At 42.0% G+C, this 14,766-nt stretch overlaps 1 protein-coding gene across 1 annotated transcript in view; it reads right to left on the minus strand.

Moving 5' to 3' along the window:
• The window catches only part of clstn1 (calsyntenin 1), a 35,461-nt gene that overhangs the window by 5,912 nt on the left and 14,783 nt on the right, over positions 1-14,766 (minus strand). Inside the window, 18 exon segments of the mRNA XM_032572381.1 lie at positions 172-356; positions 1,002-1,137; positions 1,247-1,392; positions 1,480-1,650; positions 2,872-3,116; positions 3,246-3,394; positions 4,121-4,278; positions 5,187-5,237; positions 5,699-5,861; positions 5,953-6,074; positions 6,863-7,111; positions 7,889-8,045; positions 8,047-8,075; positions 8,168-8,317; positions 8,785-8,993; positions 9,910-10,105; positions 11,543-11,572; positions 13,858-13,980. Coding sequence (XP_032428272.1) covers positions 172-356; positions 1,002-1,137; positions 1,247-1,392; positions 1,480-1,650; positions 2,872-3,116; positions 3,246-3,394; positions 4,121-4,278; positions 5,187-5,237; positions 5,699-5,861; positions 5,953-6,074; positions 6,863-7,111; positions 7,889-8,045; positions 8,047-8,075; positions 8,168-8,317; positions 8,785-8,993; positions 9,910-10,105; positions 11,543-11,572; positions 13,858-13,980 — 2,669 coding nt within the window.

Consider the following 14,766-nt stretch of genomic DNA (forward strand, 5'->3'; position numbering starts at 1 on the left):
ATAATTGATTCATTCCTATTTCAAATGCAAGTTCTGCAACAATGTCCCTCCATCACGGCTTCTAGGACACAGTCACTGCATCACACAGGATCACTAATCAAGTCTAAAGCTGAACAATCTTTCGTTGTGAAATATTTCATCTCATTTTGCATCTTTTTCTTTTTTTTCTACCTCCATGGGGTTAACTGTGATGGTGAGGGCCGAGTCGTCCCAGTCCATCTCGTTCTCCTTGCCGCTCTCCTGGTCTCTCATGGAGCGCTGGTGTGCAGCTCGGATGCGGAACACGCCCAGGATTATCATGAACACCAGGAAGCTCACACACACCACAATGACAATGGTGGCAGCGCTGGGAACCACTGCAGAGAAAACAGCCCGGATCAGAAAGCAGCAGGGGGAAATTGATAGAAGGATTCCGGTTTTACGCAGGAAGGCGCAAGAACATTTCAAGGACAGCAGCAACCACGGTGTGTCAGAGCTGCACATGAAGGAGCTCAAGGTGTGTGTGTGTGTTTTCTTTAAATAGCTTTTCCAGTCTCCCAACAAACTGCTCCACTTTCCCTAACGTGATCCAGATAGGATCTCTGTTCTGGACCGGGAGTGTTTGTCAGATACCAGAGACTAGAATACAAGGTCGAGCTCCAAACATGGCCGGTACAGATGTCACAGACTTGAGCTCAAGTGTAATCCTTAAACCAACGCCATAAAATGAATCTAAAAGGGAAAAAAAACAACTCGTGTTTCAGACGCCCTACTTTGGCTAAATACGCAGTAATCCATCTGCAGCAGCGCCGGCCTTTTAACAGACCGGATCATTTCTAGAGCTTTAATTAAACAGATTTGATTTCAACACTTGGCATCAATACCATCTGCCTATTAAAACTGGTAAGATACTTGTAGCTAAAACACAGTTTTATCAGGTTTTGTACAACATAACACAAAGACAGTGTTAGCATGATTAAAACAAGCCAAAAAACATCCAAATGTTCCACAGATTTCAGTACCCGAAGCCTGGTGAGCGTTGACCAGGTTGTGACCAGACAGATCGACAGAGGCATGATGGACAGGATTGATGAAGTTGGGCTGCACCATGGCGTTGTTGGCGTGCTCTACAGGATTGGATGTGTGGATCACATTAACCTAAAAAGAAGGGAGGCCTCGCCTGTAAACTTCTCCTTTCAAACAGTGCTTTTTGAGGTGTCAGTAATTCATAAAAACGATGGTGATGTGTTGTCAGGAGTGTTCCTACCTCAACCTTGAAGTCGTTGCTGATGTAGCGACCGTTGAGTTCAGAGCAGACCAGCTTGAATTTCCTGTCAAAGAGAGCTTCGGTGTGCCAGTTCTTGTAGCGGATGAGGTGCAGGACTTGCTCATAGTTGGCCATAGTGTTCACACCTGGAAGACACACAGAGAACCTCAAGTAAATAAATGCGTAATTTCAGTGGAGGCCATCTATCTGTATCTTTCTATGGTGTTGTATACCAGTTATGACGAGCCCCAGGTTAGATGAGCTCATCTCCAGGGCGCGCTGCTGCAGCTGAGAGACGTCCACCTCCAGGCTCTCATGCTCGCCGTCCAGCTCATCTCCCACCACAGACACTTCACACGAGTCCAAATTGTGCATGATCTCCTCTGACACAACTGTCTCTTGAACTGAAAGAAACCCAGCAAAAAAGAAAAAAAAAAAACCACATTAATAAGACCTGATACTGCTACGTTTTAGTTGGGTTTTTAGGTTTCTTTAGAAAATGAGTAGCAACAGTCACCTGCTTCTACAAGTAAGAAATGCTGGTCAGTTGCAATAACTTGTTTTAGCTGCTTAAACAGGCAATGGTAAATGAGCAACTTGAAATACCTAATCACAAACTGACCATACTGGGAAGAAAGAGAGAATCTTCATCAGCACAAACTGAGTGTCTGCGTTGTGTGGCATTAGATGAAGTACTATAATTAGGTAATTGCTGGGACGTTAAGTAGCACAAGTGTGGGTTTTGTATCTGCAGCATCAATTGTTCATCTGAGCTGTGATGCTAAATCTAAAGAAATGTTTATGATGAAAAATGTGTGCAAGATTGTTTTATGATGGATGTCAAACTGAATTTCCTACAGTATTTGAAGCATATTTCACAGTAAAACAAGGCAAAAGCTAGTTATAAATGTTTCTATATTATTTAAGAGTGGCATAAAAGGTAAGAACCTGCCATCTGATATTAATTTGTCTAGATTCAAAGCTTGAATATGCAGTATAACTTTAGTTGCAACAAATTAATTTCTCCGGCAACTAAAATTAAATGATTTTTAACATCAACTGTGACCTTGTTTGCTGTCCGGTCATGAGAGTTAGGTCAGATTAAAGCAAGTAAGAGCAACAGATCTTGCTAAGCCCCTTTTGTCCCATATGGCGCACTGCTCACAACAGCACATTGTACCTCTGTGTGTCTGTGTCGGCTCTGGAGCATGTCTATTGTCCTTCCTCGTCTTAACCCATGTGGAAGCCCGACAGATGGCACGGCTGGTTGCTTACCACGCCCAGAAATAAACAACTTAGCTCTGATTCCGTCTCATTGCGTCTGTACAGTTCCCTCATCCTCCAGGCAAAGTTATTGCCAGCTACAGTATCTCTACACTGTTATAAATCATTCCTGCAGAGCCTTTCAGATTATTTATTCAAGAAGAAAACATATCAGCAACAACTGAAAATTAAAGCTCGGACCAAGACATCCACTCCATATAATAAATAAATATACAGACAGCTGAAGTTACACCAACACTCTGGTTAAAAACATGTCTGACTGCTTTCTTTTTACTTCGACTAAACATTTTACTAATTTTCTAAACTGTAAGGTCTTGTCTAAAGGTCCAGTCGTCCCTTACCTGTGGGGTCATCGTCAGTGCCTTCTGCTGCTTCAGACTCTGCGTCGGCCTCCATTTCCCGGGTGATGGTGCTGACAATGCGAAGCTCGGGGAACAGAGTCACGCCTTCCTGGCTCTCGAATTCAGCGGCGCTGCGAGCGAAGTGGTCGATGCCGCTCAGGCTGATCTTCGGCTCCTCAGGCTGCAGCACCATCACGTAGCCTTCAGCGTCTGGCACCGCCACGCAGGCGTCCTCATTCAAACACCTGGCGAAGAGTTGACAAATACCCTAAAATTACGGTCGTAAATGAAAGAGTCCCTGTTCTCTAATTTAGTGTACATGCTGCCCACTCACAGGCTTCTGAGATAAATTACGTTTTGCTTCTGTTACTTACTTGACAGTGGTGGAGATGCGAAGGTGCCTAATGCCTGGGGTTGGGAACTGGCGGGAGTTTAAGTAGGAGATGTGCTGCATGACTTTGTCAAAGGCGCCGATGTCGTCGCCTTCAACTGTCAGAGAGGACTGGTTGGGGTTAAAATCAACCTAAGTGAAGGAAATGAAGTAGGAGTTTAAATAACTGAACCCAAAAGTTTATTTATTTACCTAAAACAGATCTTCAAGTGTAAAATCCCTGGAAGTTGAACCATTACGCCTACGGATTCGCCTTTACAACAATGTGCAGACACATAGTTGTAAAGGTTACTTATGAGACAATTAAAAATTTATTTAACCCTCATCAGTCTGCTTTTCAGCATCATTAAACCCTTCTAGTCACTTCCTTCTTTTATAATTCACATAGAAAGGCATCTTGTGACAGAAGAACAGCCTTCAGTGTGGAAGTTGTTACTAACAGAAGAAGACCTGCTTCTTAGCTGTGTCAATTACAGTTGTGGTGCTTAAAATAGTGTCAGAGGAAGAACAAACATGTACAAAGTTCTTTAAAGGGAAACAATTTTCAAAGTGTTTGTCATTTATTCATGCTGCAAAATGTGGAAGAGAGCAAGACTTCTGGCAGATAACAGGAAGGCTGAACAGAGTACAGAGTACTCTCACACAGTAAGGGTTTGCCTCTGCTCTGCTCACAGCAGTTCTGGTATCTTCCTGTATTATATTCTAACAAATTACATATACTATGTAAGATATTACAAAAAAATAAATAAATCAGTGCGGTGGGCAAAAAAAGTCACTACAAAATAAAACAGCTACGATCCGTGTGGTATGTCTTTAAAAGCAACTGACCAGCCTGCACGAGCCACTCTGCTCCCTCACCTTCACCGCTGAAGCTACTTCCTCAGGCAGCTGCACATCCAGGCCTTCTTTGCAGGTGTACAAACAGTCGATCACCTTCTTGTTCTCCAGCTTGCCGGAGCGGATGATCAGGCCTGCAAGGTTTCCTCGGAAAAACTGAGCCATTCGGGCATTCCCGCCTGGTTCAGAAAGTAACGACACGAAAATAAGTGAGTTACTAAAGAGGGGATTTCAATGTTTCAGAGCTGACTATGGAAGCGTGCTGTCTCAATGAGCAAAGCTGGCATGAATGAAGTTCATGCAAGTTAGTATATGCCCCCCTTAAAGGCCCGAGGCCTGGAGGATGAGACAGGCAGATGATGGATGAGCTTATGTATGCCTTCAGCACATGCAACATTTAAATCAATGAAGTGGAGCTACGAAAGTACTGTGGATAAAGATATTACAACAACAAAAAGACATAAAGGAGAGGAAAATAAAAATAAAATTATCTGCTTTTCTCAGCAAATCGTGACAAACGCCAGAACTTCAAGACGGGAAAATGTTGATATTGACAAATATAATATATAATACTGGGCTTTAATTACTGCAGCGTTAGCCCCAAACCGTACATCCCAAGGTCAAACAAACCTTCAGCCATGTGTGTATTTTTAGTCAACTGCAGGTTTGTTATCTGATATGCAGGAGTTTCGACAAGGTCACACTTGACGGTATGGACGAAAACACGCAGTCGGATCGGAGTTGTTTTTGTGCTCTTTATGTTCCTATTTCTGTTCTGCTGGAGACAGAGTATTGGCTGAAATAGAGGACAAACCTCCTGACTGCTGAAGATCTAAATAAATCATTAAAAAGGTGGTGAAGAAAATGAAAAAAAAACAACATAACAGGTAGGACGGCATAACAAAACTTATACACAGCCCATCATGCTGTAAAGAGGGTCGATAAACAAGCAAACAACAATCTTTGCATCTAGAATGTTCCTGTCATTCTAGTTAAAATGGCGTGAAGATGCAGTTAAGCTGTTAGCATGGCGGGACGTTCTGGACACATGGACATGTCTGAGGAGGAAGGGAAAGACTTAAGCAACCTGAGGTGGTCTCAGGGCCCGCCTCAGTGTCATTGTCATGTCCCGAGTTTTCTGTAATTGGATGGAAAACGAGAGAGCAGGGAAAGAGAGAGGAAGGAAGGTTGAGGATTTTTGCAGGAGAGACTACAGATGCTACAGAATAAAAAGATCATGCCGCATCAGTAGAGATTCCCAGGAAGAGTAAAAACAACATTTAGTGACTAAACAAAACGCAAAACAGACTGTAAAGAGTACTGCTAGATATTTTTTTATTTATTTCACCATCATACAGTGCTTTCTGAAAGTATTCACACCTCGAACTGAAATTCAATTCAAAATTCTATTTATATCATAGTATTATGTCATATAAATTTGTCTGTTTCACTCTATGTAAACCAGGATCTTCAATGACTGTCACTGATAAGACACAGAGGTGCATCTCCAGGACAGTGGGTCTACAGGATTGTGTTGAAAACCTCTGAAATAAACTGTGAATGCTTATTAAATAACTTGAAGGGAATCAGAGTGTCTACCTTGCCAGCAGGCGCCAACTGTGAGCTGAGTCTCGATCTTAGAGGGGTGCAGTGGGTAGTCCTCTGTGACCATGAAGGGCTCGAAGGCCGTCCCATCCACAAACAGAGAAACAGTAGGGAACTCCACGTTGAGCACATAATGATGCCACTCTTTGTCACACACCTGTAAACATGACAGTAAAAAAAAATAAAATAAAAGAGTTGAAAAGCTGTACGAGCACAAACAGGGCTCGGTTTGAGAAGTGGCGGCTGACCTGGTCGAGTTTCCAGTGGAACTCTGCTGGTTTGTAGTTCTCCGCCTCGGACGGATCCTGGCGGAGGAGAAGGATTAGCCTGCAGTTGTGAACGTAGAGGGAGTAGTGATGTCTGTTCATATCTGCAGGTAGGAAGAAAGAGGAAAAAGATCAGGTTTAGACCCTACTCTTCATTTAATCTCCTGAAAATTTGACATCTTAAATTAATAATAATTTAAAAAAACTAACATTACTTTGTTCTCATTAGAGCACCAAGATTTAACGTGTGGTGACCCATAAGAGCAGGATTCATGCTTTCGTGACTCGGTGCTAAAGAGAGGTCACGGATGGTGCGCTGACATCACGAGCCTCAGAGCGTCCTGTCCGGGACGCAGCCGTTCTGATGTAATCCTTCTTATATAAGCAGCCGAACCGAAGTTGACGAGCCGCCACGGCCGCCTGCTCACTGATCACACCAGAGACTTTACAGAAAATAGGATCAAGGCAGCCTGTGACTGATCATATAGTCTCTAAAATAACAGGAAGCGCAGTCAGTGAGCAGAGGTGAGAGTGAGGGCTTGCACGACCCAGTTGGCGCAACACAAACACTGATTATAACTGTGGCGCAAGTCTGAGCCAGAGATACGATGGCTATTTTAATCCCATGAACTAGCAGACCAAGTGTGTGTGGCAGGTAATGAGATGCCGAGGGAACTTGTCACAGGTTTGACCTCAGATACTCAGCTTTCAGATGCACTGACCTAAAGAGGAACGATCTAGAGTCAGCTAGATCAGGTCTGAACCTTCAAAGACACATAAAGATAATTACAACGTTGGCCTTCTATCACCTGAAGAACAACGCTGACTTTTGTTAATCTGATCAGAGCGATGCCGTTTTTCTGCAGCGTATCAGATTATCATAGACCTCTACCTGTTTTGTCTGAGTTGCAGAGGATTGTCTCCTTTTCGTGGGAGCCGGGTCCGTGCCTCATCCACACAGAGATGGTGAAGGGCTCCTTCAGGTTGGTGTTCACCAAACCATCGGGCACCTTGATGGCCTGGGTGCCGTTGAACTCAAACACCTGGTCACTATCGTGTCCATTATCAGTGGGCAGTCCCACCGTCCAGTTGGCAGAGCTGCTCGGAGCAGGAAGGAGCTCCACGGTGCCGGAGCTGGCTCCTAAGATACGACGAAGGCAGAAGCAGATTTACGTATCTACACTGGATTCTGTTTTGTGTACTTATGCTTTAACTTGAAAACATGCAACTTTAACATGTTATGGTTCATGTTTTTATAAGGGAACAGATGGAAAGGCGGATTAAATGAGTGATAGAGGTGAAAAACAATGCCTAACAAAAATATTCACCCCCCTAAAGTCTGTTTGCATGTTGTCACATGACTAGAGTGTATTTTATGCGCTTGCTCAACACAAAATTTTACACAACTGTAAAGAGGAGGGAAAGGAAACATGGCTCTCACCATTTTTGAAATGAAAATCTGGGGGAAAAAAAGACATACATATGTATTCTACCTTCCTCAATGATCATCTTTCTCTGTAATTATTCTGCAAGTCTTGTTGGGTATCCCTGACAACTGAATGTGAGTCACTCTCATCTGATCAGATCTTTGCCCTTTTCCCCAAATCGACACTGAGCAACAGACTGATATAATTGGTTTCTGGGTCTTTTAGGATAGATTGTGAAATATGTTTTATTCTCATCTTGGTGAAAAAAGACGTGCTCTGCACTTTGGAATTGCTAATTAGGTGACTTTGGAAGGAAACTGGATTTATTTTATTGAGACTACAGGAGGGCGACATATTCTACTCTCATTTTTGCATAATTTTCTTTCCACCTCACAACTCTGCGTTTGTAAAATGTAGAAAAGCTCAAGAAAAAGAAGTCCAGCTTTGAGTGCAAATTATTAACATTTCCAGCGGAGCGTTTATTTATTTACCACACAGTTTGTGCAGTGACTTCTCAGAGTACGTGTCACGGTCACAGCCCTTTCCGATGTGGTTGGTTTCCAGTTCAATACTGGCCCGGACGGAGGTGATGGGCACATCGCAGGTCTCCAGGTGCATGCTGGGGAAAAGAGCCAGGCTACCGGTGCCCTGGTTCATATTCAGTCCTCTTATTGAAGCCTGAAAACCAAGAGAAAAGGAGAATTGAGAGATTAAAGGAGTGATAATCTGTGTAGAGTTGTAAAATAGTATGGAAAGGGTGACTTTCATACCTTGCCAGCTGGGTCTGCAGGTGGGCTTTATGCTGATTTTGACCAACACATCTTCAGAAGCTCGGTTCTTCCCGCAGTCGTAGGCGGTCACGGTCAACTTGTACATGTGCTCTTTGCCATAGCTCAGCTTCTCAGTGTTCTTAATAAAGCCTGATAAGGCAACAACAAAGGGGAATAAAACTCAAGTTTTGACCATTTTTCTGATGAAACTGGCATTTTTCTAAACTATAAAGATGTAACAAATATAAGACCCTCACAAACAGTCCAAAAATAAATCGTTGACATAAAGGAAGAGAAGAAGATGGATGGCCACCGTTGTTGAGGTGCCATTTTGAACTGTCTTTAGTTCCTTCTTATCTATTGATTCTTTTGTGTTATTTTTTCAACAAAGAAATACGAGAAACAGACATAATGAGAAAATACCAACCACCCTGGATGATATTTGCAGAAGGCTGCCATTGCTTGTGCTGAATTTTAAATGAAACCCTTGTGGCGTCAGTTTGTACACAAATCAATGGACACCTTGATCCCTGTCAATACAATCCATTATCTCGGCTGCGCGCTGATCCGTTTTCCAAGAGGGGAAAGACAAAGGCACGCTCCTTCAAGGTCCTCACCGTCTTTGTCGATGGTGAAGGGAACATCGGGCGTGACAATTTCGTAGCTGCAGATTTGGCTGAACTGGAAGGAGCAGTCGGCATCCACCGCCTCCACCTTCAGGATGTTGTCGTATTTCTTCCCCTCGATCACGGTGGCTTTGTACGTCTTCTCCTTGAACACTGGGGAATACTCGTTGATGTCGTTCACCTGGATGTGGACGGTCGCCCTGAGAGGAGCAGGAACACGGTTGGCATGTTTAATCAGCAACAAGGATTTCAGTAGAAGCATCTCACTATGCAAAGGAATTTAAAAGATCTATTCATGTGTTTACCAGGAGTTTCGCTCAAATTGAATACAACAAATTAAATTTTCAGTTTCTGTTTAAGTTGTTTCTAAGAGAGGAGTTGTAGTGAAGAGCAGATAAAATTAATTATTTTCTATTGTGGATTGAACTTTATTACCCGGCTTCTACTGCTACTAAAAGACCCGCAAGCGTACCGGCTGGCTTCACGTCAAGCAGCAAGATGTTACCTGCTGATTTATCCTCTGTTTAGTCAGAAAAGGCTCACTCTGGAGAATCTCTTTATAATTATAATTTCTTTCAAGCAATTCTGTAATTCTACTAATTATTTCTTATTACTTTCATCCTGTAAAAAGTTACATAAAAATTGTTATTACAACTTAATACAGTTTACGGTAATTGATCAAATGTCAAAGCCAAAAAAACAGTATAAAGCTATCCATCGGCAGCATAATGAAGCACTACATTTGCAAACAAAAAGGTAAAAGATCACAAAATAAGCAACAACTATTTCACTATTTGACAGACTAAATATACCTTGGTATATATTAATACGAGCAGTGGACATAGTGTTAGCGTGACCGCAGGAGCCAAAATCTACGGTCTTCCTTATCTTTGCTTTTATTGGTCCATCCCATCAATAAGAAGATAAATCTGGCTCCTTGATTGGCTGCTTTGCAAGCAACATCCAATAGCGTGTAAAGTAGTGAGTAAAAATGCCTTTGTGTATATTTATACAGTTACTGCATGTAATAATGCACTAAATCTGTGAATGTTGAAGTCTATAAACAGACTGTGCAATAAATCAAATCAGGGATCAAGCTGGCCAAGCTTGACTCACTTGTGTGATTTCTTCATGTTGGCGCCATCAGGACCCTCTCCACAGTCGTAGGCCTGGATGGTGAAGGTGTGCTCCTTCTGCAGCTCACAGTCGAGCTTCTCCTTGGCCCTGATGACCCCCTCGCCAGTGGACTTGTCCAGGACCACTGCCTCGAAGGGGACGTTCTGCCCGTGGATCCTGAAGCCGCAAATCTCACCTGAATACGTCGGGAGTCAAAAGGGAGTTTGCTCAGAACAGTCGATGAGAGATGCGACATCAAATTTTAGATAAAATGAAAAAAAAAAAATAAATAAATAAATAAATAGCGTTAATTGTGAAAAAAATATCCACGCAAAAATAAACAAACAGCCACAAATTTTGGGAACCGAAGGGTTGTAGGTAGAGAAGTGCATGGAGTCTGTGGAGGAAGCCAAACCGCACATCATGTGGGTGAGTAGTTGGGGTGAGGGTGTGGGACATTTGAGATAACTTCGTTTTAATTTCCAAGCCACTTGAAAACCAGTGCATCCAGTCATGCAGGCGGAAACTGAAAAAAACGTGGACAGGCATTTCACAGGAGCACTCAGGATGTTGTAACAAACAGAAGTCGTGAAACAGAGCTTTAAAAAAAAGTGAATACAAAGATAAAGGCATATAAAATTTTAAAAAAATTAAACATAAAGGTGATAAAACACCAATTCATCAATCAACCCCCTCCACCCACCAATAAAATCTGTGACAGAAAAGAATAACACTTCCAGTAAGTAGTTTGAACCATTTAAAGAAAGTCTTCCTGTGTAATTCTGCCTGCCTCTCATCCAAAAACAACTGCAAAACAAACCCAGAAACCATACGGAAACTAAACCAGCACGATAAAAGGATCCAAAACAAAAAGCACTGGATGAGAACTGGGGTTAGAAATATCAACTTGCCTGACATCCACATCAAATGACTGCAGCCATGCTAATGGTTGGGATTAGTGGCAGAGAATTAAACTCAAAAGAGATCCACTGAGGCGAGGGATGCAAAATACAGAAGCTTTGCAGCGAAGAGAAAGAGAGAGAGTTTGCATCGGTTAACAATCTCAGCAAATTCACAGAAATCTGCAGGAGTTGCTCTCAAATACTTGTAAGAGGAAAAGCCCAATGATGAGCACATGTAGCACCTTCAGGAAATCTGTGTGTATTTTTATCTTTTATTGGAGTCAAATTCAGCTGTAGGATTTAGCTTCAATAGACATTTTAAAAGCTGCCAAGGTTATTTTAATTGAACTTGCTGGACGAAATGGCGCCAAAAAGACAAGAGAACTCCTGTTTTCAAAGGTGGTTTTTGTGCTCGAGGTGACAGCTGATACACTGTTAGGGTCTGCAAACTGCAATGGATGTCTCATGCACAGATATTTCTAAGAGCAGTCAGTCCCCACATCACACTTTTCATCCAGCTGTTTCAGCTCTTTAAAAAAAATAGTCAAGGTGAGGAGGGGAGAGGGGGGAAAGAACCAGCGAAAAACAAACGAGGAGGTCAATTACAGAGCATGATAGGAGTTTCTGTGTAAAACGTGTGGATGCTGCTTTCTATGTTAGTGGGTTAATCGTAAAAAAAAATTAAAATTAAAAATAAGCACAAGGCAGAAGAAAAAAAAGCCCACGATCACCTTCTTCGGTGAGGGTCACCTCAAAACTCTCTACATGGAGGGGAGGGGAGAGGAGATAAACCCAGATAGGAAGAAAGTTAGAAGACACGTTGAGGAAAAGAAGAGACATTCTTGAGCTGTACACTTACACAACCAACATCAGAAAAGATCATGATAAGGAGAAGGCTCTCTCCGAATTTAAAAAAAAAGTACATTTTAAAAGCACACAAGTTTTTTTTTCCTGGAGATGACAATAAGGTTACAGATAAGAATCCCACTTTCCAGAGACTGTATAATCACACTCTCAGGCTTTGGGTGAATCATTTATCTTCTTTACAGATGGGTTTCGCCATATTATAAGCAACATTTCATACAAACTCTCTGGAGGCTTCTGTGAAGGCCTCCTGTAAGTTCTCTTCAGGGATTTTTTAGCCCTTCGTGTGCTTCAGAAGCAGGGATCAGGGGAAGCCATATTTTATCCAGAGTTATCTCAAATTTAAAATTTATTCGCAAATGCTAAATAAATACATTAATAAGGCAAATGTCTTATTAATGTCAACTTTTATGTTCAGTAAAAGTAAATTTAAAGCACAGGTGAAACAATATTCTAGTAAACTGCAAACAATGTAAGTCCCAAGTTATAAACTGAATGATACTACAGTTGACCGAGAAATATATTTATTCTGCCATGTTGTTTGTTTTGTTTAGTTTTTTTTTATGCAACCTTTAGAAACTATTTTATTGAAGCAAATCATGAGGAAGGAAAATAGCACCAGGACTGCTGTTGCTAAATGTGGATCCTAAATAAAGCAAACTTTTCAGATTTGTATCCGTGGAAAAATTTAAAAATCTTTACTTTCTGCTACACAATTATGCACTTTTTTGCATCCTTCTATCACATGAAATCCCAGTAAATTAAATTTAAATATGTGCTTATAACCTAACAAAACGTGGAAAAACTCAAGGGCTACGGATACTTTTAAAAGGCACTGTAGCACATGCTAACTTAAACCGCAACTCTCTTACTGCAAACATGAATTTATTCACTCTGATCTGACTTAAAGGCGTGTATTTGATTGGGCCTCTGAGCGGCCTGTGGGTCGGCTTAACGGGGAACCCTCTTAGTTGGCACAGATAGAGGGAATCTGGCGTGATGGAGCAGATCACCCCTGCTGCCACGTGAAGCCAGACTGCTCGCTCTGCCTCCAAAGAGGCAGAGAGAGACAGAGACAGTTCACAGGGACACACAGTCCGTTCATAAACGCCGCTCATCAAAAGGGGAGCCCCCGTTGAAAGAGGTGGGTGCACCAAGCTGTGTATTCAGCACTAATTTGGCTGTGAAAGGAGACAATCATCATGCAGAGAATGAAGCGTTTTATTCTGTTTTTGCAGGCTTATTGGTAAAAACAGCGACAGTGCGGAGGTCCGCTTTAGCGGGGCCGTCACCTTCCTCTTCGCTTATGTCGTCTGTTTTGGTTGAAAATGTGGAAGCTGAAGTCCTCACGGGAATTCAAGACGAGTAATCCTGGATTAAAATGATCACATGAGGAGCAATAAAGCAGATAAAAGACCGTGCAACTCATCTGCTGCTTTAAGGCCCTGACCAAAAGCCAATGCTGATGTGATTAAAGACACCAGGAGGAAATGTTTTTCTCATAACATTAAACTCATAAATTGTGGCTCCCCTCTGGGAAGAATAAAAAAAAAAAAAAAACACTTAAAAAACAATTTTGATCTGATAAATCAAAAGGGACAATCTTGCGGATATGGCAGCCAGATGTCCATCAGTATGAAAGGCAAGTCATAAAAATCTTATGGTTGAGTCACATGTGTGTACCACCGCAGAGAACGAAACCATAATTAAAGCAACAAGGTAAGATTTAACGGTTCCTGACCTCCTCATGCTGAGTCAGCTGCTGTTTTAAATGTAAAAAAAAATAATAATAAAAAAAATTAAACAGTTTATCTCAGATTCATTCATAATGGGAAGAATTAAAACATATTAAAACACACAGAAGGGTGGAAGACCTTCATACATTAACAATGATGCTTTTGTGATTTCAAAGCCTGGCGCTCAGAATAGATCAGAGGATCTGCTTCCATGTTAAGAACAGCTGTCTTTCTGTCTTATTTGGGAAGAAATAATGAATTTGACAAATGAATAATTCATCGTCAGCCTTTAATAATATATATCAACTATCTACATCTATGAGTCACACAGTTGTTTTGCATAATATTGCTTTCTCTTTCATTTTACGACCTGAAGGTGATCTCAACAGCAGGGTTGGTCATGAGCTGGCGAACGAGCGGCAGCAGCGTTAAGCTTTCTCTCTCACCTGCGTAGCGTAAAGGAGCGTCTTTGTCCAGCGCAATTAGAGGGGGGTCCAGAATAACTTTGTCATCGTTCTCCGTCACAATCCCATGGTACGTCGTCTCGATCCACGGCTTGTGCTTATTGACTGCGAGGAAGCAGAGAGAGAAAACATCAGCCGACAAACGACGACGACAGATAACAAGCTGATCATAGCTTGCACTTCGGTGGAAGTGGACATATTCAGATTTTTTTGGTGGCGACTTTTTTTAAAAATGTTTTTACCAGTTTCCTCCTATGCTGGAATGACTTTTATCTCCTCCATCCTGCCATGCAGCATGGATGCATTTTTAATGAGTTTAGGGATGCTTTTAATGTTATTTTTAGACGTGGAGAGACAACCTGCAGCAAAAACCAGAGTGCTGATGAGGAGCTGCAGAAGAATTAAATCCCTTTCTGTGTTACATCTACCCTCTTCCGTATTACCTTACAGCCTCCAGAAAGGAGACCAGATTATTTCAATGATAATAGTAACTGAGAGGGGTTTTTTCCCCCCACATATTTAACATTCAAAAGACAGATTCACTGTTTTCATTTAGCTAGCTGCAGCAGACCAAACAAGTAGATGATGAAGACAAGGTCAGGTTTGGGGTTCTGTCCACTTGTCTACATAGGAAGCCTCCCTGCTGCAGACAGGACTCAGCAGGAAAAGCTGCAGTGAGTGACATATTTGGGCCGGATAAGAAAACAGGAGGAAGGCAGCTCTCTTACAGTCAATATGCCCTGCCTCCACCACGAGAGGGAACAATGGCGTTAAAGTGCTACTGATCTGCAGAAGTGATGCTAACACTTGGAGACAACAGACTGAGAAGCAGAGATATAACGACTGAGCTAAACCAGGCTGCACCACATTAGGAGAACATGCATTTATGAC

Source organism: Xiphophorus hellerii, chromosome 1, assembly GCF_003331165.1.
Source record: "Xiphophorus hellerii strain 12219 chromosome 1, Xiphophorus_hellerii-4.1, whole genome shotgun sequence".
Taxonomy (NCBI): Eukaryota; Metazoa; Chordata; class Actinopteri; order Cyprinodontiformes; family Poeciliidae; genus Xiphophorus; species Xiphophorus hellerii.